This window comes from Monodon monoceros, unplaced genomic scaffold (assembly GCF_005190385.1).
Source record: "Monodon monoceros isolate NGI ecotype Baffin Bay Population unplaced genomic scaffold, NGI_Narwhal_1 Super_Scaffold_4, whole genome shotgun sequence".
NCBI classification, from domain to species: Eukaryota; Metazoa; Chordata; class Mammalia; order Artiodactyla; family Monodontidae; genus Monodon; species Monodon monoceros.
Window position 1 is genome coordinate 49,948,564 of NW_021703781.1, and position 26,608 is coordinate 49,975,171.

Consider the following 26,608-nt stretch of genomic DNA (forward strand, 5'->3'; position numbering starts at 1 on the left):
TAAGCCCCTGCACCACAACTACTGAGCCTGCGTTCTAGAGCCTGCGAGCCACAACTACTGAGCCCGCGTGCCACAACTACTGAGCCCATGTGCCACAACTACTGAAGCCCGCACGCCTAGAGCCTGTGCTCCACAAGAGAAGCCACTGCAATGAGAAGCCCTCGCACCGCAACAAAGAGTAGTCCCCACTCTCCGAACCTAGAGAAAACCTGCGTGCGGCAACGAAGACCCAACACAGCCAAAAATAAATAAATAAATTTACTTAAAAAAAAAAAAAAAAGAGAGCTAGGGATCTAGGCCATCCTGTTTCTCCTGTGCAGAGCTGGAGTTTATGCCATCAATGGGCAAATCCTATGCAATGTGATCTTCTGATACCCCTTCATAAGGATTCAGAAGGAATGTGAGAATCCCCAAATCTGGTGAGATACACAGCTTGGCCCCATAGGTCGTTCCTGGCCATGTATCAACAGTGGACAATGGACAAATCTATGTGGCTAAGCTGTTAGCAAATAGCAAAGTGGTCAGTAAAGCCTGTCTTCTCCTTGTTTGGAGTTTGAGGGGTGGATAAGGCTGGTGGTGTTGAAATGATGTTCTCAGGAGCCCCAAGGAATGTTGCTTGAAGAGACTCTACCCCACTCCTCATCCAGCCTCTCTTCATCAGAGCAGCTCTGCTTATTCAATGTCATGTCCTAGGCATCCCCATAAAATCCTGGGGCCCCCAAATTTGAAACCATTTGACTAAGTGACCTCTAAAGTTCTTTACAACTTTAAAGTTCAGCTGCCACGTACACACACAAACACACACACAATGTTTAAATTATCTTAATGTTTACTTTTTTATTAGTGAATGTTTTAACAAAAAAGGTCAAATTTACTTTCACAATTATGAAGTTACTAACCATTGTAGCTTAAACACAAGACACTACTGGTCCATTTACAAAGAATGAATAGCCTTCCCTTTCTTGCCCAGCATGGAGGCATCAGGAGCAGGTGTGCCTCATTGAAGTGAGGGGTGTGGGAGCCACACAGAGGTACATCAATGGCACGTCAGACAATGTAGGGTGGTGGCGGGGGTATATGTAGGTGGTGGATGGAAGAGAAGGCCTGGATGGCTGGAATACCGGTTACTTTCAGCAAATAACTCAGCTGATTGTATAAATAAGTACTATCTATATGAAGGAAAAATATCTGAAAGCCAGGTTCATTACTGTTGGAAAAGATACAAACCTAGAAAGAAGAAAGAACCTTGAGGTATTGGAAATGTAGATTTCATTATGAACTTACGTTATTAAATATATATAAAGAGATAAATATGGGAATAGTTATGGGGTGTGGGGGGATTATGTGTGTGTTTTCTAGCTCTGTGTGCCTAGGAGACCTAGAAACAATGACATTCCAGTAGCATGAACACACTGAGCACACAGACACTGTATTTTAAATACCATCCTCCACTAAAAGGAAACCAAGGGCTTCTTGGAGAAAAGGCTGATTCCATGGCTGGGGCAGGAAGAAATTAAGAGAAGTCTGAAACATCTTGTTATGCTAGAAAGTAAGGAAATGCTCAAATGATGATGGAGACGTGTCAGAAAGACTCAGGATTTGAGCTTCTGCAACAATTTGAGCTTCATTATGATAGTCATGGATTCCAATATAGTGGGGAGAATTTGCAATCCGTGAGTCTTTGCTGATTTAAGTGAATAAATAAATAAATAAATGGGGGAGAAGGGAGAGCTCATTCTTACCAAGGAAAGCAGCTAATCCATATAGAAGTAAGGGTGGAAATATAAATCATCATTTGGCAGCTCTCACAGGGGTAGCTGGCTGATCCAAGTGGTAGTCATCAGCGGAAGGCAGATGGACAGAGGCTTGAAGAGTAGCAGCATTTCAGTGCAATCACTGAACCACCTCCCCACAAAGCACTGATCAGTTATCAGGGGGCAAATGGTGACTTTATGGTAGAGAAGTCTGGGCACATGATCAAGATTGATATGCCCAAGTGGTGCCAAGTGTTGATGTCCTGTGCCCTTTGTTGTGATGTACCGAGCCAAAGCCAGCTTCATTCCGGGGCATTCCTGCCAGAACAGCATAACCAAAGTCTGGTCATGAGGAAATATCCCGCGGACCTAGGTCAAGGGCCATCCTACAGAGTGTAAGGCTGCAATCTTTGAAACTGCAGAGGACACGAAAGGCAGGGAAACATGGAGGAACCATTCCTGACTGAAAAAGACCGAAGAGACCTGAGAGTGAAATGCAGACTCTCCGCACGTAACCCCAACCTCAAGCCCAGACCTACTGAATCAGAACCTACATTTTAACAAAATCCCCGAAGATTCCTGTACACACTTAAGTTTGCGAATGGCCGAGACCCTAGATCAGCGGTTCCTAGGCTTAATCAGAATCACTTAGGGAAACTTTTTAATAGGACAGATTCCTACCCTCCCCCTCCCCAGATCTACAGAATTAGACACTAAATGGCAAACTCTCACAGGTGGTTCTAATACCAAGCTACCGGGCTCGAAATGGTACTGTCCTATGTATGTGACCAAAGTGGGGTTCATTCCACGTGGGCCTGGGAACACAGATTAAAGAATCAAGCTAATCATCACCACAACTCCTACTCCAAGCATGGAGACATGATCCCAAACTAATATTCCAATGCAGGGGTGGAATGTACATAAATATTGCTGGCTCACATTTCAGGAGTCTTCCAGGACATTTAAGTGGATTTGAAAAATACTTTTGAAAAGATTGTTTGTACAAACATCATACTCTTTCCAGTCCTTGTTTGGCATAGAGTTTAATCAGATTTAAAATGGTGAGTGTTCTTTGTAAGCTTATATATTTCTTTTCTTCTAGGGCATGTAAGACAAGACATCTGGGTTTTATCAGTAAAATACTAAAACATGTCCAGCATTTTTAGGAAATCTGGGCCTGAGTTTATAAGCTGCAGGTGTTGAATATATTTGATAGAAGGCCCTAGTCTATTCATTTAAAGTTAAAAGGAAAAAATTTTTGCAAACCGATTTTGTTTCAGAAAAATATTTGACTAAAACATGAGTTTCTGACCGTATCTTAGAAAATTAGGAGAAAAGAGAAAGAAATCTTTTAGCCAATCTTATATGAAAATGTCTAGTTTTAAGATGTTCTTATTTTTACATTATACACTGAACTCTCATCCACTCATAGTAAAACTTTCTTTTACGCTCTTACTAACATCTGTTAATTTATCTGTGGACATAAATAGCATCCTCCTTTATTAGTTTCTTTCCTGCCACAAGAAAGATATAAAAATATTGAATTTAAAGAGTGGGGCTGGCAGGCTTCCCTGGTGGCACAGTGGTTAAAGAATCCACCTGCCAATGCAGGGGACATGGGTTCCATCTCTGGTCCGGGAAGATCCCACGTGCCGCGGAGCAACTAAGCCCATGAGCCACAACTACTTAGCCCGTGTGCCTAGAGCCTGTGCTCTGCCACAAGAGAAGCCACGACAATGAGAAGCCTACGCACCACAACGAAGAGTAGCCCCCGCTCGCTGCAACTAACTAGAGAAAGCCCACGCACAGCAACGAAGACCCAACACAGCCCAAAAAAATTAAAACAAATTTATAAAAAAATAATAATAAATCTTAAAAAGAGTGGGGCTGGGGGTAATATAGGCATATTCTATGTGCAAGTCTAATAGAGCAGAGGCCAGTGAGGGGTGAGGGAGACAATAAGACATTAATTTAAAAATTATAACTTCTAAATTCAAAGAAATACCACATTAAATGTAGGTGCCTCACAAAACCAAATGCCATATCTGGAAATCATTGAATACACGTCCATTAATATTAATAACATTGGCTAATCTTTCTACTGTGCTTCTAAGTATAAGCACTTTCACCTTATTTCCTTTAACCCTGCAATTCTGTAAGGTAGGTGTTACTGACAGGCCTGCTTGAAATTGAAGGAATAGAAGAGACAAAGTAATTAGCCCAGTATCACAGGTAGTAAATGTTAGAGCTGAGACTTGAATCTAGCACTTCTGACTTTGATCATGGGCTTCCTACCCCCCACCCCCTGCATCTAGGAAAGAATATTTGTCCAGTCAGCACCCCAAAAACATGGTCTTGGTTTGGTTTGGGCTTTTGTTCCGTTTTGTTTGGGTATAAGATGTGCCACTTTCTAATACTTAAATGGCAGTTTTTACTTCTCAGTCTCTGTCATCTGTACCCAAAGCATTTTCCAAGTAAATATCTCTCTAAAGAGATTTCTTGAGCCAGATATGAAACATGTCTTTAACCACTCTGGAGTGGAAACTCACCTCTGTCCACAGGAGAAGCAAGGCTTGTGTTTGGCCCCCACCCACTCCTGCCATGGCTTCAAGGAACCCTTAAACTATCAGACCCCAAACAGGTCAGTCACTTTTACAGAAACTGCCAGCACACCCCCAAGACTGTCAACACCCCCCAAACTTCTTTAACTGACTCTCCTGAAGAAAACAAGTAGAACTTCAGCCCACTCAAAATCACTCCGAAGTCCTGCCAGCCACGTGGCGTGGCCCCAGTCTCCAAAATAAATCCCCTCTTCTGCTGGTCTGAAGCTCCCTCCAGCCTCCCCATGCCCAGAGTTTTGAATTCTGCAGCTCCTCTCCTTGGGTTTATGCCCATGTATTCATCAGGGTCCACAGCCCATAATCTGCCACCATCACCGGTGAGCAGCCACTGTCTCCCTTCCCAGAAGACACATCCCAACAGAAATCTTCTGGGAAGGCTCTTCGCACCTGCCCCCTCTCCTCAAGGAAGCAGAGGAGGCTTCTTTTTTGTTTTGTTTGCTTTGGCTGCGCCCTGTGTTGTGCAGGATCTTACTGTGCCCCCTGCACAGGAAGCGCGGAGTCTTAACCACTGGACTGCCAGAGAAGTCCCTTTCCTAGTTTGTTTTTGTTTTTTTAGAGGAGGCTTCTTGACTCTTCCTCGGACCTCTCCTGCCATCACTGAAGACAAGTAGCAACTGCACCAACTATTATTTCTCCCCGTCTTCCTTCCAGCCTCCCTTCTAGAATTCTGCCCCAAATCTCTGTGGGCAGGCAGCTGCCCACTGAGGGCTTCTCAATGTCCTGACTCTTCCTTTTGTTCACCATCTCGTAGGCTCCCTGAGTTAGCGTCTTCAGCAATTCCTGCAGCTCCCAGCTCTCCTTCTTCTCCCCATCAGACCAGGTTAACTCCTTGCTGGCACGTGCCGCTTCTTCACCCAGGCGGAGCCTGCCTCTGTGGACCCACGGATGGAGGGAGTGAGAGGGGGAGGGGTGGTGGTGCATCAGATCCTCTTCAGAGAGATAGCGGAAGCCCAGCAGATTGTGACTATAGGACGTCCTGAGGTCAGGAGACCTGGGATCTAGCCCCGGCACTACCACTCACTAGCTAGTTGACCTTGGGCAAGTCACCTGACCTCTCTGGTTCTCTTGGGTTTCTTCATCTATAAAATAAGGAAAATGAGCTAAATAACCTTTAAGATCCTTGATATATTTGTTGGCACACTGTGTAGTAGAACCACATGGTTCAAAGCCAGTCTGCTAGGCTCTTTCCTCAAGACTGCCTTGGCTATGAAATAATAATTGCCCACATGCCTTAATCTCCTCATTTTGGATTTCAAGGAAAATCTTCTTTGTGTCTTGGTTTTAGAATTCCTACAATAATATATTGATTCTGAATTTATGGCACCTGTTACAAAACCATATGCTGCCCTTTCTGACTATTTCTACCTCCTGAAGTCCGCTCACACCGTGCAGTTTCTAGAGATGGAGGGATGTGTTCTCAGGTTGAGCAGATGCAGGCCGAGGTCTCCAGAATTACCAGTGGAGACGAGCCTCTGGCTGTGTCGGCTCCAGGCTGTAGGAGCTCAGACAGACTGGTGCCAATATTCCAGGATTTTTCTAGATGCTAGTATTCCTTTGAAAAAATGTCATATGGTATAAAGAATTTGGGAAACTCTGAATATTAGCCCCTTCTTGGAGATTTACCATGCACATTAGCATATTTAGAGCTCTAAGAAATCCTGCCAGTGAAGAAATCTTAATTTATCCCAGCATCCCCCAAACCTGTATGGCCTCCGACACTTTCTTCACAAAATCCTGGTAGAACATGTCCCCAGAACACAGTTTGGGGCACATTACCACAAAATCTGGCTGACCTGTCTCTATCTGGGTCTTTGGAGCAGAAAGAGAAAACTACAGCTGCTGGAATATTTACTGAGCACCTACTGTATGCAGAATAACATGGGAACAACTCAAAATTGGCACAAGGGTCTGCCTGCCAAGACTTCGAAATCTAAAGCTGCAGACGCACAGGCACACATGAAGAAACATGCCAGTCAGCGAACAGGACAAATAAAGTGTCAGGTACAGTGTGGAAGTGCTGGAGCCAGGCCCCTGGGCAGTCGTTTGCTTCCCAGAGTGAATTTCTGCACACTCAGCTCTCAGGCTCAAGATCGTTGCTTTGCGCCACCAGGGTAGTTACCATTCAGCCAGTTACATGACCTCATCAAAGGACAGTCGTTGTTTATTTTTATAGGTTAGGTGGTTGGGGAGGCACACCAAGTACTTTTATTTTGTGCTGGACATCCTAGAATTTTTGCCTTACATGTACAGCTCTGTTGGGTTTTATTTGGAATTGGGATCTATTCTTTCCCTAGAAAAGGTGACCTCCTTCTCACGAAGTAAGAAAGATATTGAACTGGCCAGTGGCCCATGCTGTTGTTTAATTCCACTCTGAATCAAATGTAACTGCTGTCCAATGTACCTGATGTTTCCTGGACAAAGGACCCTGGTTTCTCAGGGCAGCTGCCCCTTTAGAACCTATCTGTGACTCACTGCTATTTTCCAAGCACTTCCCCTCCTACCAAACCATATCCACAAGTCCTCAGACAGCCCTCGCCCACATCCTCCTTCCCCATCTCCTGTTTCCCACCCCTCCCTACCAACTCCGCTTAGACTTTCTTTTGATACGTTTTTTTCTCAACTTTTTTCTTACCCCTTTTCTGCCTTCCCTCTACCTCTCCTTTCTGGCCTCTTTAAAAGAAGCAAAGGATCATTCTTTCTTAGAGTTTAATCCTTGGGAACTCCCTCTCTGCTAAACAGAACAGAGAAGCTGGCACTGTGATAAGAAGGCCAACGTTGTTTCCACAAAGAAACATCTTTGAAGAAGGAGCTGCTTATTATTTTTTTTCATTATCAGTATTAGTTGACATTTATTGAGCATGTACTCTGCTCCAACCACTAGAGCACATTACATATATTTATTGTATCTTTTATTAGTTTACACACACACACACACACACACACACACCCTTATGGCAGGACATTTTATGGGTGAGAAATTGAGTCTCAGGGAAGGTAAGAAACTTGCTCAAGGTCACAGAAATAGTGAAAAGCAGTGCCAAGCGGTGAACCTGCATTTCTTTGGCTTCAAATCCAGTGTTCTCCCTTCTCTCCCCCACCTCCCATTGAAACAGGGAAGCTAAAGAGGCAGAATTCTGGTTTTCATCAGATTTATTCCCTAACAAGTTCATTCACAGAAGCTCACCCCTACACACATGTACTGCACAGACGGCAGATTTAATTATCTTCTTCTTAGTGATCCATTATATCTACCAGGGTCCAACCGGATCTACCAGGGTCTACCAGGATGTCATTGATCTTGGTGGGATGCCAATATCCTTTGTTTCTTCACACAGACTTGTCTTCAGGGGAACATAGGCCAACACATGCAAACGATTTTATTCCCCTCCCTTCTCTCCTTCCTGCTTGATCATTGGTATCGGTTTAACTGTTGGTCTCCTGTTACCTGCTCACCATCCGCATTGCGATTGGCAAACATTTGCCATTGGGCCCTGCAAGTGAAATAGTGACTTGTTGGGCTCAGTTTTCCTTTCCTGTGACAGGTGTCCACCTGCCCTGGGACCCAGAGTGATTCACAGCAGGTCTCAGAACCTCCAGACCTGTTCGGTGGCCCTGGAAGACAACCTTCTCTCTCTCCCTTTTCCAAGCAGTGTGGCCTGCAGCCAGTGAGTTCCCCATCGGGGGACTTAAGTAACCTGGGAGGCCATTTCCTGAACATCACTCAGGGCACCTCAGAATGGTCCCAGCTCATTCCAGAGCAGACGAGAAAGCCATCACTACCCTAACTCTCTGATGCCCAGTTCTCTCAGGGAAAATGGAATCTTCCAGTCATGCGCCCAAATGCCCACAGGCCTTCTATGCCATGGCTCCCAGAGTATCCTTTCCCAGCACAAGCCTCTGAGCCTCCTGGGTGAAGAACAAGCAGACAAGTGATTATAGGGTGGGGTTGCAGCCTCCAGATGCCCTGGGCACTCAGGCCCTTGGACACTTCTGAGAAGGGCAGCACTGACAGGGAGTTGGCTGCTGTGCTTTGTGTGTGACTCAAAGTAAGAAGTTACTGAGGACCCACCACTCATGCTGGACCCTGTGCTGGGAAATAAATGAGTAAAACAATGCCTGCCTTCAAGGAGCTCAAATTCCAGGGACAGAGGACAGGGGGAAAGTGGTCACAGTGCAGTGATAAAGTAATTTTGATTAAACATATGAGGATTCAAGAAAGGCTTCCTGGAGGAGGTGACATCTGGGCTGTTTGGCAGTCAGATGGATGAGGGAATGGAAGGTGAAGGAAGAGTCAAGGACTGGGATCAGGGTGTGCTTGAGGTGGCCTTGGGCCCTCCAGGTGGAAAGATCCAGTTAATTTTTGGATATACAGGACAAGAGACAGATATTCGGAGACAGCAGCAGAGAGGTGGGTAAAACCAGGCAAGTGAAAGAAATCATCTAGAAGAGGACGTAGCATAAGAAGAGATCCAAGAAGGGTCAAGGACAGAGCCCCAAGAAATACCAGCATTCAAGAACCAACTTGTGCCTGCAGAGACAGTATTATGAGCCTGGGCTCTGGGCCTGGGCTGCCTAGGTTGGGATTCCTCCCTCCACAACTTACTAGCTGTGTGACACTGGGAAAGTGACTAAACCTCTCTGTTTCCATTTCATCTATTAAATGGGATGATAATGACATACATTTCATTAGGTTGTTGTAGGATTAAATGAATACATGTTAAGTACTTAAGACAGTTTTTTTAAAATGTAATATCTGCAAAGAAGACAGAGTATTTAAGTAGACTTTTTTTTTTAATTAAAAAGGAAAAAAGAATAGGCAGAGAATAAGAAATGGTACAAAATGTAGTAGGATTGGAATGTCAGACAGATGAGTGGCGGGCAACAGTGAAAATTAATGCTGGAGGTGTAAATTTAGATCAGATGGTACCGTGCTTGAAGGCCAAAAAAAGAGGTTTAGAGTTTGTTCTATAGACAACTGTGACGCAATTTGAGAGTATAATCCAAGATGTGTTTAGGGCTTCTCCAGAAACCACCTTCAGGTGCCTCCTTTTTTCCATCTGAGTCTCTCCTAAACACAGTCATGGTGGAACCATGCCAAGCAGGACCAGGAGTTCGAGAGACTCTTCTGCACTCACTTCACATCAAGGAGGATGCCTGAGCATGTGTAACTCGATGGCCACTGCATCCGTAGTACAAGACCCTGACATTAAGTCCTGGCCTCTGCTTCAAGGAGCTCACACTTGGGAGAGATTGGTTCAGGACAAGGTACTAGCAATACTCCTATGCATACATATATGTAAATATCTACATATGTATATGGGATTGAGCAATTTAAATAGAAAAAAATGGCTAAATTTATTCCCAATGAGGAGTCAGGGAAGCCTTCAGAGAAGAGGAAATATGAGTTATCCTTTTAGGACAGGCTTGTGCTTGGGGCACAGACCCTTCTCAAGGCAACCACAGATTCTTCCTGGTTCGGCCTTGGGCTGCTTCCTTCCTTGTAGTTAGGAAGTGGAACTTGGAGACTCCTCTCTTCTGAATTTCTGTGCTCTGCTTCCTGGAATTCAGCTTCTCTACAGCTCAGGTAGCAATATTAATAGTAGTTGTAGAAGCAGCAGGTGGCCGCAGTAGTAAACATCTATTGAGCCCTTAACTACACACTGAGCATCACATTGAGATCTTAGATACAACCTCCAGGTTCATCCTGACAACAGTCTTATCAGGTAAGTATTATTATTCCCCTTTTACTGAAAAGGGAATTGAGGCTCAGAGAGGGTAGGTCGCTTGCCTCAGGGACCTGTGCAGGGTAACAGTGGAACTGGGAGTTGAAGGCAGGTCCGCTCAACTCCGGTGCCCACGCTCCCCACCAACTATGCTATGCTATCTCCCGCTGGCTCCTCCTTCCACGTTCCAAACGGGTGACAGCCCCGGTCTCAAGTACAGTCACAGAGGTGGTGACTTATAGTATTGGACAGGTACTACATAAGTGATGCTTTCCTGACTCGAGGCTCAGGGGCGCAGAAAGGAACACCGAACCCCTGGGATAGCTCTCAACTTAAGTGTATATAAGAACACCAGGGAGTTATCTAAAAATGCAGATTCCTGGGCTGCAATCTTAGACTGGTTTCTAGGTCTGGATGAGGCCTTGTAATCTGCATTTGAATAAACACCCTACCACCACTCTGGAGATTTTGATGCCGGTGCTCCATGTTGTGAGGAGTACCGCCTGGGCAGGGGCATTGTGTGTGTGTGTGTGTGCACGTGCGTGTGCGCACGTGTGTCAATGTATTGCCTGCGTGTGCATGCCACATTCTCTAGTTCAAGGGTTCTGGTAAAGCTCAGTGGAGGGCGGGTATAGATGTGCACTGCATACAACCCGCTTCAGAGGAGCTTTGTCTAGAGAGACTTTCGTTGCCTTCTTTAGATTTCACCATTTGAGGCTGGACTTAGCAGTGAGGGTGACCAGATACCTGTTACAAAGGATCATCTTTCTACGAAAACTTGTGCTCAGCATGTTCAAAAAAACTTCTTGGCAGGAAGTCATTTGTCCCCTTTTTCTGGACCTGGGAACAGCAGTAGGAAGTGTTCAGGCCTTTTCCCAAATATAATATCTGACCATTTGAAGGCTGAGAATCCTTTCTGCCTACGGCCTCCTGGGACTCTGAGTGGCCTGCCTGCCGGTCAGGGGCACCGAGCATCCCCACACTGGGGATGTGGGAAAGATGGTCTCTGCCCTCGAGGACTTAAGGTCTGTGGGGGAGACAGAACAGACCCATGTGAAAGAGTCAGGCACACAAATATAACAAAGCTAAGGCAGATGTAAATCCACACAGCTGTGAGAACCCAAGTGCAGACGTGACGCTGCACTCAAGGTCCGACATTCAGTGAAAGAGAAGCAGGAGGAAGTTGCACGTGGGGTGTCGGTGAGCCATCAGAAAGGCCTTCCCAGGGGAGGTCTCATGCGTTCATTCACAGACTCTCCTTAAGCACTTACAGTGGGCTCCGCTGCTGGTGAGCACGGCAGCCCCAAAGTCAGCCTTTTAGGGAACACGGTGCTGACTGTCCAGGGAGTCTGGGGCACCACATAATGCACAGCACATGGACCCAGCCCAGGTGGGACATCAGGACAGGCCTCCTCAAGACAGCAAGGCTTTCATCAGATTCCTGAAGGCGGCCCTTCCCCTGACTTCAGGGAATTCAGCACGAGGTACAAAGGAAGGCCCGCCTGTGGCCTTCCCACCTCCTCTTTCCATCCTGGCTCGTATGCCTGTGTATCGTGTGGACACCTCAGGCCTCAAGTGTAAACTCCATCAACACACCACCCTCCCCACTTGGCCAGCCTTCAGGCCTAGAGTTATGATCTACCCTCAGGAGGACTGATCTAGAAAACAGGCCCTTGCCGGCCTGGAAGTGAGCTGTTTGGACAGGGGATTGGGAATCCTGGGTCTACAGGGGTGAGCGATCTGGAGGTGGGTGCACAGCCAGTGGGCAGACAGGTTCCCTCCTCCCCACAGACTTCTCACTCTGTGGGGGAGCACAGTTGGATGAGGGCCAACATGGGCCTCTGTAGCTCAGGGCATGGGCAGGGGGTCGGACTGCAGGTCTAAGCACAGTTCTGCCCAAAGGATGAGTCAACATTAGCTAAATCAAAGGTGGAGGGATGGGGCAGAGGAGGGGCTTCCCACAGAAGGAACAACCAGTGCAAGATCCCTAGGGTGGGAAAAGCCTGGTTCACCTCCCTAAAAGCAGGAGTGTTGTAGAGAGAGCCGAGGTGAGACTGGAGAACAGACAGGGGCCTCAAGGGCCAAGATAAGGATTTGGCTTTACAAAGGACACAGGCAAGACATGGTGGGCCAGGGAAAGGTCACTTTGAATGGAGCGAGAACATTCCTCCCAAACGAAGCTTGTGTGATACCAGTAAGGCATTTGATGTGGGAAGAGGGGGCAAGCTCTTCACTTTGGCTGGGCCTCAGAGTACTGAGAAAGGCCTGAGAAGGAAAGAAAAAAAGCAATTGTGGAGGACTTGTAAGCATGTAGGAAGGGATCAGGGTCATCAGGGTAAGCACAGAGCCTCTGGGAGGAATGCTTAAAGAATTAGGCTGGGAGCCAGATTCTCTCTTTATGCTGTGCTGACCATTGAAATAAGGCAAAATAATCTGCCACATTTAACACCTTTCTGCTCTAGGACTGCTCCCTATGTTTGAGTCATAGTACTGTACATGTATGCGATTTTTGTGTTTTTCTGTGTGATTTCAGTGTCCTGAAATTCTTTCTGGATTGGCAACACATCCCCTTGTCCACTTAGTAAATACGACCATGTTTATGCTTTGGGCTACATTTTACAGTCATCACTGAATGCTCGTTTCCTTTTCGTGTCATTTATTTTTTATAATTGTGCTGACACTCTCGTTACTTAATGCCTATGGAATTATGACTACATTAGGCCACGATAAGAATTGTCCCTGAAGTCTGTAAGCAGATGTTGGGGTGTGTGTGTGTTTGTGTGTTTGTAACAACAGTGCTTACATAATCTCAATAACCAAGCCCTGGGGACTCACACTCAGAGACAGAACAGTTGGCTTAAATTAGGTTTCCATGTGAAATATGGTATCACTATTTTTTTCCTAGCCTTGTGGGAAAGTATATGGAAAATGATTTGACTGATAGGAAATGAATCTGGATGTGTGATCAGGACTGAGGCACAAACCACTCTGCTCTGTGAAGCAGGTCTCTCCAAGGGAAGATATGTTAACCCTTTCAGGTCACTGCACTAATAAACCACTGTGTGGGACCAAAATAGCCTGAAAGTCCAGAGACTTTGCAAAGACACTGATTTGCCATCAATTTCAACAGGAAAGGAGCTAAAGCCATAGAAAAAATATAGCCAGAGGCCTCAAGAACTAATGCATCGGGTGTCTTTGAAGAACCATTTTAACTTTTCAGGGTTTCATTTGTATTTTAAGGAGATGGATTTGGGTTTCTAGCTCAGAGTCAATGATGTTATGATTCTGAGTGTTTTCTGATGATTTCTTAGAGCAGGATAGGGCTTATCAAAACTAATCACACCAAAGGAAGAATTGGTTAGAAGCATTAATGACACTCAGTCTTTACTGGCAAAATAATGTCTTGGTCTAGAGAGCCAGAGTTTCACCAGCCTGGTGACTTTTAGCTGGGTAACCAGGTGAAGGGAAAGAGCTTGGAGACAGTGAGCCAGGGATTGCTCACAGCTGCAGGAGAGGGGCTGGTTTTGGGAATCCCAAAGGGCTCCTGTGTGCTCAAAGCAGTCCCAGGAGATCAAACGAATGGTTATCTTCTTCCAAGAGGCTCTTAATTCCTTGCAGGATGATCTGGACTACGGCTTGTCCTAGGGGTCTGATTCCAGATCTGTCCTCCTGATGTTTCACAAGAGTTCAGCCAAGTCCAGAGCAGGCAGAGATCGGTGGTGCCTGCTTAGAGCCCACTGGGCTCGTGCTGGGCTCAGGGGTGGCAGGTGGCCCATCAATTTTGCTTCAGCAAATTTCAGAAGGGAAGAGATCGATTGTTACTGCAGCGCTCCTGGCTGCTACCAGATTATAACCCTGTTTTAGCACTGAAACTCTCTGTTGCTATTTCCCTATTTGTTTTTGTGTAGGGAGAGGAAAGACATGTTCAGCATCAATCTCTTCTGTTCTGCTTTTTTCATTTTTTTAATCATTTTTTGGTACTCTTCTCGGTACCTTCTCCTTTGATTCCATCTCTGTCTTCAAATGTGCATCTCTTATTGAGTGCTTAGAAGGACCTACCAGTGCCAAGTTTACAAAAACTAGCTCCCTTCATCAGCTGAAAGAGCACCAGCCTGGGAGTCCTAGCTTTGACATCAAGAATTGTGACCTTGGCAAATCATTTCTCCCATGAGCCTTGGATTCTTGATCTGGAAGCATGGGGTTGGACTGCCCTCTGCGGTTGCTGCCAGCACTAAATGCCACTCATTCCTCTCATTTTATTTGGAGGGAGGGAGTCAGGGAAGTGGTTGCCTTAGACCTTGAACTCTTTTTTCCCTGCAGGCTTCTCTGTTCAGGCTTCACTCTCGCTCAAGCCAGGGAAATGAGTTGCTCCCCATGTTTCAGCACTGTTGCTAAACCAAGTACAACTAATGGGCCATGTGGGGTCAAGACCAAGGCTTTGATCTATTAACAAGTGAACTTATCAGCCCAGACCTTAGCCAGGATGGAGAAAGTAACGTAAGTGAACACTAGTGTTCCAAGCACCAAAGTACAGGTAGCAGCAAAATAATCTTAGCAATTAATCAAAGGATTTTGAGGCTGCATACCATAAAGGGGGGACTTTAGTAGTAGATTATTATTAAATATTATACTTCAGCCTGTGTAGTAGAAAAGACAAATCACACTAGACTAAATTTAAGCCTAGAGCAGGAGAACAGTATATACATTAGGCATTTAGTGAGTGGTTAATAGGGACACCTCTGGGCCACACACCTCGGTTCAAATTCAGGCTTTGCCACCTATTGGTTGAGGACCTTGAGCAAGTCTCTTAGGCCCTCTGTCCTTCATTCGTCATCTATAAAATGGACAGTTATAGTTCCTGACTCTTAGGATTGTTGTGAGAGATACGTGAGTTAACATATATGAAGTGCTATATTGGTTCCATTATTTAGTCATTTGAGGAGCATAATAGATAATGTTTTTATGAAAGACAGTTCAAAAAATTTTTTTTGCATTTTTTCATTTAATATTACGCATTTTATTAATTGACAAATGGACTTTCATTTATGGGCTAAGTGCATTGATTGCATTTATTCTTGCTCTTTCGGTCAAATACATTTAAATCATAGTTATCCTTAGTCCTTGTTTTCTTATGATCTCATGGAATTTTATAGCTGAAAAGGGATTGTATAAATTACCTTTCAGCCTCATTTTAAAGATGAAGATGAAGAATACAGAGAGGTTAATTCCATTGCAAAGCAGTGATGGAGCTAGAGCTTCAATTCAGTCTCTTGGCTGGGTCCTTCATTTCCTAATACTAAACTGACTTTTTAAAAAAAAAAAACATTTTTCTTATGGAAAAGTATGTATCAAGCTTCCAGCACATGGTTTCAGTGGACGCCCCTCTCTGCATTCTGCAGGTGAGCTCCTGGGTGACGTGGCTGATCCTCACGGCGGGCTCCATGGAGGAGAAGCGGGAAGTCTTCTCATATTTGGTGCACGTGGCCAAATGCTGCTGGAACATGGGCAACTACAACGCCGTCATGGAGTTCTTGGCCGGCCTCAGGTATAGGTGGTGGGGAATATGGTTTTCTGGGGGGTTTCCTCTTACCAGCTGCATGGCACTGAATTAATTGTCTGGGTAACCATATTTACCCAAACCAGACAATTAGTCGTGATTATTTGGGGGAAATAACCTCTGCTAGCACCACAATCCGTGTCCCTCAAAGATGCTGCAGAATTCAGAAGTCACGATCCTAATTCACTGGGTCTGCTCTGATCCCATGCTCTTGGCCAAGCTAAGTATCTGATTGCATAACTCCATCAACCCCATCACTGACCTGTCTCTTCCCCTGCCTGCCCTGTAAGCCCCACTGTTACCTATCTCTTCCCAGCTCTGCCTTACGAATTACCCCAGCACTATAAGCTCCCAACTACTGACTGCCCTTAAAAATAACAGTGGTCACCACTGATAATAAGCATTGAATAATGTTAGCTCTCATTTTTATTGAACACTTACTATGTGTCAAGCATTGGACTAAGCATGTTCTATGCATTAAATCTTTTAATTCTCAGAACAGTTTTTGAGGTAGATACTATTATTATTCCCACACCATACAAAAGAAGAAACTTCTAACTAAGGTAAGTAGAAATTAAGTCATTCACCCAAGGTCACCTGGCATGGCTGGGATGTGACTGCAGGCCACCTTGAATTCAGAGTCCATGCCCTTAACCTCTGTGATATCCTGCTCTTACGCCTTCTCCATCAAACTAATAATAAGATCACCATTCTGCCAATAAAGCCTCCTGCCTTGTTCCGTTTCAGCTTTGGTTACCTTGCACAAAGTAGCTGCTTCTCACTCTTGCAGGTGAAAGTGTGGTGTGAAGGAGACGAGTATGAATGGTCGAATGAGAATAGCAGAGAATCAAATCCTGGCTCCCCCCCCGAATAGCTGTGTGATCTGGGCAAGTTACTTGACTTCACTGAGCCTCAGTTTCTTCATCTGTAAATGGGGACAATAGTGAAAATCACCTACCCCTTTACATAGGATTTAATGTGATAATGTAAAGTGTTGAGTATGTGTGTCTGGCATGTAGTAAGCCTCCGGAAAGAGGACCTGTGATTGCTGTTGTTGTTGTCTGAGATTCACCTTCCCATTGAGGGTTCTATAAATCTATAGATAGATCTATAAATAGATCTTGCTTCATAACACTTCAAGGTTTTTCTTTGACTCTCCAGGCCCTACATAGGGATTCAGGGTTGGGGGTGGAGGGGAAAATTCTGAGTTGGAAATTTTTCTGTCCTTTTGAACTTTCTCAACTAAGAATAAACTCAAATGATCATGTCATTGGCATTTAAAATGGTCATACAAATGCACCAAGCATAGCTCAAAAAAAGGAAAAATACTGGGAGAATAGGAGGCTTTATCCAGATGATTTGGTTCTCTTTGTGATAAATTTTCTACAAAGAATTTGTGTTACTTTTCTTAAAAAAAAAAGAATGATCATATTATGATAAAATAGTTCTATTTTAATGGTGCTTATCCTCTGTATTTGACTGGCAAACTGGTGCAGGCTGTTGTCTGGGGACTTCATGTCTTCTCTTCAGGATGTCACTGTCCTCACAGCTTGGCAGCTGTCTCCCTCCACAGTGAATGATCCAAAAGAACAAGGCTGCAGTACCTTTTATGTCCTGGCCTCAGGAGTAATACACTGTCACTTCTGCCATATTGGACTGGTCACATAGGACCAGCACTGATTCATTATGTGTGGGGACCACACTGCAGGAGGACGTGTGGATCTTTGGAGGTTGGCTGCCACATACCATGTATTAGAGCAGGGGTCTCCAACCGATAGTGGTCCATGGCCTGTTAGGAACTGGATCACACAGCAGGAGGTGAGTGACAGGTGAGCGAGAGAAGCTTCATCTGTATTTACAGCTACTCCCCGTCGCTCGCATTACCACCTGAGCTCCACCTCCTGTGAGATCAGTGGCGGCATTAGATTCTCATAGGAGCTCAAACCCTACTGTGAACTGCACATGCGAGGGATCTAGGTTGCGCACTCCTTATGAGAATCTAATGCCTGATGATTTGAGGTGGAGCTGAGACAGTGACGCTAGCGCTGGGGAGCGGCTACAAATACAGATTATCCTTAGCAAAGTGGTTTGACTACACAGAGACTATAATAAGTCAATTGCTTGCAGACTCATAGCAAAACCCCATCAGTGAGTGGCAAGTGACAGTTAAGCTGCATCTTATGGAGCAGACTGAACATAAGCCACATAATTCAGGTGTCACTGTCTCCCATCACCCCCAGATGGGACCATCTAGTTGCAGGAAAACAAGCTCAGAGCTCCCACTGATTCTGCATTATGGTGAGTTGTATAATTATTTCACTATATATTACAGTGTAATAATAATAGAAAAAAAGTGCAGAATAAACATAATGCACGTGAATCATCCCGAAACCATCCCCCCCCCACCTCTGTTCCGTGGAAAAATTGTCTTCCACGAAACCAGTCTCTGGTGCCAAAAAATTTGGGGACCGCTCTATTAGAGACTCTCTTGATACAAGAATGGCCTCAGAATGACCCGTGGAGGCCTTGGGTGAATGGGAATTTTAGACCCAACTTAGTTTGAATTCAAAATCCAAGAAGTCCATAGAGTCAGGTAACTCTTTCTTAGGTGAGGAATAACCCCAAACGAGCTAACCTCACCACTGATTCCTGGGCACCCCAGACCCACTGCTACCTAGTTTCATGCTCCTATATTTGGCTTAAAACTGAACTGATCTTTACAAATAGATGGGTAAAAGTACCAAGTTTAGTAGCTCTTTGGCTGGAACAATATATACAGGAGGTAAGTTGCTAGATGTCCTTATGATGGAATGATTGTGGAGGAAGAGCTTATGTGTGTACTTTCAGGTTTGAAAATATTTAGATTACAGGTAATTGAACTACACCAAGATAACTGAAAGTTTTTTATTTTTAAAACCATTAGATGAGAAGGGGGCGCTTACTGTTAAGTGACTGCTTTTCTGTATACTTTATACATTTTGCTTCCTCAAACTAAATTCTCAGCTGTTTATAGGAAACAATTAGAAGTACAAAGATTTACATATAACAAGATTTACTCAATTTTAATGTCAATGTAAAATAACCCAAGTGTCAACTACACTTCAGTTTTAAAATAATAAAATAAAATAACCCAAATGAACAACAATAGAAAAATGAGGGAAATAACATGATGCAGTCATACAATGGAATATTATTTAGCCACCAAAAATTATGTTTATAAAACATTTTTAATATCACTGGAAAACAAGTAACATAAAATACGTAAAACTACGTGGGAACAAAGCGGTCTATACTTAATAATCTCAGCAATATTTACACAACAAAATTTATTAAATGTTTAGACCAGAGAGACACAAATACAATAAATACTGGAAGGAAATATACCTAATGTTGTCTGTGGGTGGAAGAACTACGGGTGGATTTTCTATATTTTTGGTATTTTCCAGGTCGTCTACGATGGGGATCTACTACCTTTATAATCATAAAAAGAAATAGAGGTTTTTTAAAAGTGTCAATTCTCAGTCTAACAAAAAATCATTTGATCTTTACTGAGGTTTGTCTTTTGCCCCCCAGGGTACTATGACGGCTCCATTACTCACGGAAAGAAGGATGATTAAATAATGAGAACCAAGTCTCATTCATGTATTCACTTCATTTATTTAAACCTCTACTCCATGGCCCCAAAAGGACTCTCACCACCTTATAAGGAACTGGTTGTAGAACAAGCTGAACTTAGTGGGGTGAAATCAGGAGACAATTTTATTTTTCTGACCTCACTGTCTTTCAAACCTGCCAGTTGGCTCTCCTTCCCCTAACTCTGGGTCGTGTCTCTGGGGACGCTGTGTCTTTCCCCATCACTTCTGTGGTTAATAAGCAGTCTCATTCACCTACGTCCATGAGCGTGAATGAACCTGAGAATCGTACGGCAATGCCACAAAAGCAGGTTGCCTGAGAGTTACCTACAGCGTGACACCGTTTGTATGAAGTTTAAAAATGCACAAACAATTCTACAAACTGCTTAGCGATATCTGCGTGTGTTGGGAAAGTATCAGGAATTGTAAGGGAAGGAGAGCACTAAAGTCGCAGTTGTGGTCCCCTGTGGTCCCCTGTGGTGAGAGAGGGAGGAGGATATGCTCGTGGAGGAATCCACTGGGGCCTCAATCATATTATTAATGCTTTATTTTTTTAAACTGAGAGGTTGATGTGTGGGTGTTTGTCATGTTGTGCTTCTTTATGTCTTTTGGATATCTTAGATATTACATAATGATCTTTTAATCCAGTCTGATATAAATCAAAACTTCAACTTCTCATTTAAAGCTTCACTCTTTCCCCAATTTTGCAGCCCAGCCAGTCTCAGAAAGCTGCGGGAGTGTGGGAAGATATGATTTATCTTTTCTCTCCCTCTCCCTCCAACTCAGAGTCCCTGCAGAAGAAATGGGCAGGAGAGGAGAGGAGAAGGGTGGAGGGGTAAAGGGAGCCCGTGTTACTTGACTGGGGTAGCGGTGATCTGGCCTTGGAGCCCCCGCTGAGAGCCATGAGGGGTGGTTTCAGGGTTACTTCCTAGTTACCTGCCTTAACTTCACCCACTGTCCCATAGCCACCTCCCTGCACCATTACCTGGTAAGGGGCAGTGCACCTCTGGCTGACTACTCAGTCCTCCCCGCTACAGTGTCTAGTTCTGGAAGTCCTACCCTCACAGACTCTTTCCACTAAGGTCACCTCATCGGCAGGCCTTTCAAGATAACTCAGGCCCCACTGACTCTCAGAGTCCATTCCTGACTCACAGAAACACCCAGCGCTTTGCCCGCCCAGAGTCTGCAAATGAAAGCCACGCCCGCTGGAACCTTCTCCCTCATGCTGCCATCAGGCAGCTCAAGGCAGCCTCTCATCGTTAGACTTCCCCAAGCAAATCACACACCAGTCAGTCTCTGACCAACAAACTGCCGGGACACGGATCAGCCTCTCCATGGAGTTCCCTTGAAGCCCCTGCACTTGGGTGATTTCCTCCTTCTCACATATGGTGCCCTGACAGCCCTCTCCAAAGAAGCGTTCCCTATGTGGCTGCTCAGACCCAGTTCCTCTGCTGATGGAGGGTGGGAGACCTCTGAGGGCAGAGCAGTTTGGGTCTCCTGGTGCCAACCCACTGCCTCTCTTTAGAAGGTGGGGTTCAATGTCAGCTGTTGTTCTCAGCAGCAATTTCAAAGTAGGAAAAATCTCATTTAACATCCTATTCTGCAAATAATGCTTTAAGATGATGTCCCTCAAGACAGGCCAGTGACTTAATGTCAAAGCTGGATTCAGTAGAAGCAATTCAACAGAAGAGGTCAAAACAGGCTTCGTGGGTATCACTGCGGGACTGGCCTAATCCAATAACATTTAAAAGATCAAGAGGAGTGGATGGAACACATTTTCTGTGGGCGATCCTCCACAAATACCTGTAGAAACCATATTACCCAGGAAGTTTCCCTTTTGGGAAATCAGAAAAACTCAAACTTAAGTTCAGTGCCCACCTTCCGAAATTAACTCCTCCTACACGTGTGTGTTCGTTTTTTGGCTGCATTGGGTCTTTGTTGCTGCGCGCTGGCTTTCTCTAGTTGCGGCGAGCGGGGGCCACTCTTCATTGAGGTGCGCAGGCTTCTCATTGCAGTGGCTTCTCTTGTTGTGGAGCATGGGCTTGCAGGCACGTGGGCATTAGTAGTTGCAGCACGCAGCCTCAGTAGATGCAGCACGCGGGCCCTAGAGCACGTGGGCTTCAGTAGTTGCAGCGCGTGGGCTCAGTAGTTGTGGCACACAGGCTTAGTTGCTCCGCGGCATGTGGGATCTTCCCGGACCAGGGATTGAACCCGTGTCCCCTGCATTAGCAGGCAGATTCTTAACCACTGCACCACCAGGGAAGTCCCCACATGTATTTTTGTATGTATCTGTCCTATTTAATTTTGTGTTTCAATTTATTAAAGTAATATTCACATCATTTGGGGAATCCTAAATAAATATTAAAACAGAAAGAACATGAAATAAAATGAATTTTGTATGGAATTTAGGCTATTTCATGTAAATTATATTATTTCTCCTTCAGTCTAAAAGAAAAATGTCATTGACTTGTAATAGGTCAAGAAAAGTTTTAAAAATGTGGCAGTTTATGGACCAGTCTGACCTGGAGACGATGAGAAGCCTGAAGGACGCCATGGCCCAGCATGAATCTTCCTGCGAGTACAGGAAGGTGGTGACTCGGGCACTGCATATCCCCGGCTGTAAGGTGGTTCCGTTCTGCGGGGTGTTTCTGAAGGAGCTCTGTGAGGTGCTTGATGGAGCCTCCGGCCTCATGAAGCTTTGCCCGAGGTACAATTCCCAAGAAGAAACTCTAGAGGTGAGGCCTTTCAAAATCCTCATGGTCTGGTGAGTCGTTGTTGCCGCCTGGCTTGTCACTCACTAAAGCCAGAAGAGAGACCTTTCTGAGCCCAGGGTTATCAGTTGTCACTGTTGTGTTGGGTAATAGGTCCTTGAACGTTCCAGAGAAAAGAATGCCAACTAACACTGTTGGGGCTTAATATTAAGTTAGCTTTAATGGGGCAGTGTGAAAGTACAAGTGCAAATGGGTATTGTTTCCTGATTTTTTTTTAAAGGTTGATGGGGTTTTCTTCTCTCTTATTGGGTGGGAATGTCTGGGTGCAGGGGATACGAGAAGTCAAGCGATAGTGGTAACTTTTCTGGATCAGTGGAAGAAAGACTGAAGGGAAGTCAATACTGCCTTCCTTTCCTCCTTTGTGGGAATCTGGTACGTCTTCTAAGGACGAGCTCCGGGCTCCTGATCACACTGCCTCCATTCCCCCTGGCCCGTTGCTTCTCATTCCTGACCCCCAGCATGGAGAAGACCACAGAGCTTAGACACAGAGCATTGGGCATTGGAGAGAAGGGCATTGAGAAATGGAAGAAGATATGGAAATCTCTTATATAGTGTTTAGAAACGATAGAAGGGACTAAAAGGGGGGAACTTTACAGAGAATTTTGAGGAGTCCCATACCTGGAAGTCCCACACCGAAATCTAGAGTCATCCTCACCATGGTGACAGCACCCACTGCTGACCTTACACACACACACTCTCACACTCACACACAGCCCTTCTCAGTGGCAGTGGGAAAACTTCCTAAAACTGCAGCCTCTTCCAGGTCACCTGGGACAAAAGCATTGCCTGGTATCAGGGAGACTTAGAACCTCTGACAGGTGCCGGCAGCACTACTGGCTTGCATCTCCCTGGCTTATGAGGGAGGGATAAAGTGCAAGAAATGGAGGGGAAAGCTTAAAGCAAGCCCCCCAAAGCTGCACCCACACCGCCTCCCTCATGTCTCAGAAGGCAGGAACACCCTATCTCATGGCCTAGCTGCCCCTCTTGTTACCGACCAGGGTTCTTGGCCTTCCCCAGCCAATAGAAATTGACTAGAGGCCAGACAAGAAATTCAGGCAAGGCTTTATTGGGGCCCCTGCTGCAGCTCCCTGAGCGGGGGTGGGGAGAGCTTGTTCCTTATATGGGGTGAGGGTAGGCATGTGTCCAGGGGTCGGTCCAGACGGGTGGCTTAGGTGTTTTGCCAACCCCTCTCGTGGTGCTGTCTGCATGGGGCATGCTCAGTACCCTGCTTTTGCTCCCCACTCTTCAAAAGTGGCAGTTGGGTTTTTTTGGTCTCTTTGTATCTTTTGGGTCTAGAATTTGCCCCAACTGTGCATGCATCCGGTTATTTTTAGTCCTGTACAGTTTCTTTGCATTTTGTTGCTGGAGGAGAGGTGTGTCCAGGTGCAAGCACTGCAGCACTGCAGCAAAGGGTCCCCGGTCCCAGCACTGCAGCAAAGGGTCCCAGGTCCCATCACTGCAGCAAAGGGTCCCAGGTCCCAGCAAAGGGTCCTAGGTCCCAGCCTGTCTCACTCTGACTTCTGATGGGAGAAACTTCCTGATCACAAATACAGACTATAAGAGCTTATAAACCAGCAGGAAGCCTATGTGTTATACCGTAAGATGTATGGGAAATAAATAAAGCAAAATGTCCCCCTTTCTCCATCATTTTCTTGGGCCCCAGTAATTTTATCCAGTTCCATAGAATAATACACTTTTGTCATGGTTTTTCTCAATTTCACTACAAGGATAGAATAACCCTGTCCTTCCTCTGTAAAGTGGCTAATCTTCTCCCTAGGGAACCCTTGAAATAATATTGCTTTTTATGTTGTAAATTCAAAGTGGAGTGTTGATTCCTAGCGGGACTAAAGTTGTCTTAGTGGAAACAAGAGTGACTTTTGGTATTTCAGGCGGTGAAAGGAAAAAAATGTTTTTCCTGGAGGTTTTCTTTCCCCCAGTAAAATAGGCACAAATGCCATTATTTATGACTGTTACGATTTCGTTTCCCTAGCTAAGTCGGTTATTTAGACGTAGTATGTGAAGTTGCAATCACAAATCCTCAATATATTTTTCTGTAGTTTGTAGCCGATTATAGTGGACAAGATAATTTCTTACAACGAGTGGGACAGAATGGCTTAAAGAATTCAGAGAAGGAGTCCACCGTCAACAGCATCTTTCAGATCATCAGAAGCTGCAGTCGAAGTCTGGAGACAGAAGAGGAGGACAGCCCCAGCGAGGGGAGCAGCGCTGGGAAGAATCCCCTGAAGGATAAAGCCCGATGGCAGTAAGTTTTACATTTTAAACATTGGGATGCTCGGGCTCCCCTGGTGGCGCAGTGGTTGAGAGTCCGCCTGCCGGTGCAGGGGACACGGGTTCGTGCCCCGGTCCGGGAAGATCCCACATGCCGCGGAGCGGCTGGGCCCGTGAGCCATGGCCGCTGAGCCTGCGCGTCCGGAGCCTGTGCTCCGCAGCGGGAGAGGCCGCAACAGTGAGAGGCCCGTGTACCGCAAAAAAAAAAAAGTGCATAAAAAAGAGTGGATTTGCACCTAGCACCCAAATTTTGATTTCTAATAACATTTTTCAGTGAAAGAAAGCAAAGCTTCTTGGAGAAATGGCTGATTCTAGGACTGGGAAAGGAAATACACAAGATGAGCCTGGAGCATCTTGTGCCAAAAACTAAAGAAGTGCTGAGAAAAAAAAACAAAATAATGAGGTTATGTCAAAGAACTACAAGAGCCAACTGAAAGAGCTCCCGATTGCCAACTGGAACTATTTGAGCAACAAAATAAAGTAGTATTAGATTATAACCCAAAGTATTATATAAATATTCATGAGTCCATATATGTAAATGATAAATAAACAAATAGGGGAGAAGAGACAAATCTCCCATGCAGAAGAATTCCAAATAACTTATGTATACACTCCACCCTCTACAAGGTAGAGCAGAATTCCTTAAGTGTGGGCTGCACGCAGTGAATTCCTTCCGAAGATTACAGTGTAGAAAGGAGTTCTTTTTTTTTTTTAAAGTAACTTTGCAGTGGACATGACCAGCACTACCTCAGCCAGGTCGACATCAACAGAGTAAGTCGTGTTGATAGTATGTTCCCTGAATATGGTGTGATGAAAATGGCACTCTACCTCTGTGGTCTCCTCCCCAGAACCCAGAGCCCCAGAATAATTATGAGAAAATTAGAAAATTATCAGGCAAATTCTAATTGATGGTCATTCTACAAAATGCCTGACCACTGCTCCTCAAAATTGTCGAGACCATCAAAAACAAGGAAAGTCTGAGAAACTGAGAAAGTCTGAGAAACATAAAGAAATATGATGGTTAAATGAAATACGGATTCCTGGATGGAATCCTGGAACAGAAAAGGCAAATGGGTAAAAAACTAAGGAAATCTAAACAGAGTATAGACTTTAATAAATAATAATGTATCACAGTATTGGTTCATGAATTGTGTCAAATATACCACCCTTAATGTAAGATGTTAATAATAGGGAAAACTGGATGTGGGGTATACTGTCTTTGCAATTTCTCTACAAATCTAAAACTATTCTAAAATTAAATTTTTTTAAAAAAAAAGCTAATGTTTTTGAATAGTTTCAAGTGAATGCATGTGTAACTACCACCCAGAGTGAAAACATTGTCAGCACCCACAAACCCCTTGTTTTCCTTCTCAATTATGTCACCACCTCTCTCCCTAAAGAAAAGTTCACTGCTGTGATTGTATGATAGTACATCCTGCTTTTCTTTATAATTTTACCACTGTTGTGTCTCTCTAAACAATATAGTATAGTTTTCCCTGGTTTTGAAATTTATATTAATGTAATCATACAGTAAGTATATATGCCTGTATGTCTGGCTTAAGATTTGTCCATGTTGCTGCAGGCAGCCAGCCATTGCATGTTCATTTTCATTGCTGTGCAGGATTGTGTTGTATGAATTACTTCAAATTTTATTTATACATTTTATTGTTGCTGGACATTTGGGTTGTTTCCAGTGTTTCCAGTGTGGGTGATTTGAAAAGGATATTCTGACCATCAGGTTTGTGAGATCCCTTGTGGATTTCTTTTCTTTCTTAAGAATATCTATTTATGTGGGGCAAGGAAGAAGAAGCTCTTGCTGTTTGAAAGCAGTAGTGGGATCTTGCTCAGGGACCAGGATCTAGCCTGAGAGTCCGAGAAGCCCAGGGCTGCTGTTCATGCCTTGCCAAGAGGCAGTCGGCTGCCCGACTGCCTCAAGATGATGGGAACATTCCTTCCCAGGGATGTATGGACCCAACTCCTTCTCAATTTTTTCCACCACTTTGCTAGTGATATCTATGGATCAAACAGCAGAAAGCTTGATCTTAGTAACAATTCCTCATGCTTCGAAGAGAATGAGTCTCTCTTAGGCATGTTCCTACCAAGTGGCCAAATAGAAAGGAGGCAATAAAGGCTCCCTTGCCTTCCCCCTAAGATCCTTCTGGCCCTGGTAATCCAGGTTCCTGACTCAGGGAAGGCAACGTGCTAAACTGTCCAAGCAGACAAGTCCTTTATGTGCACATGTGCACACACAGGCGCACACA

At 44.8% G+C, this 26,608-nt stretch overlaps 1 protein-coding gene across 3 annotated transcripts in view; it reads left to right on the plus strand.

Annotated features, from left to right (window-relative positions):
- PLCE1 (phospholipase C epsilon 1) overlaps positions 1-26,608 on the plus strand; it is a 318,800-nt gene that overhangs the window by 219,980 nt on the left and 72,212 nt on the right. For all 3 annotated transcript variants that reach the window (XM_029245178.1, XM_029245177.1, XM_029245179.1), the window contains exons 5-7: positions 15,498-15,643; positions 21,764-22,022; positions 24,116-24,321. In XM_029245178.1, the coding sequence (XP_029101011.1) occupies positions 15,498-15,643; positions 21,764-22,022; positions 24,116-24,321 (611 nt within the window). The remainder of the gene's footprint in view (positions 1-15,497; positions 15,644-21,763; positions 22,023-24,115; positions 24,322-26,608) is intronic.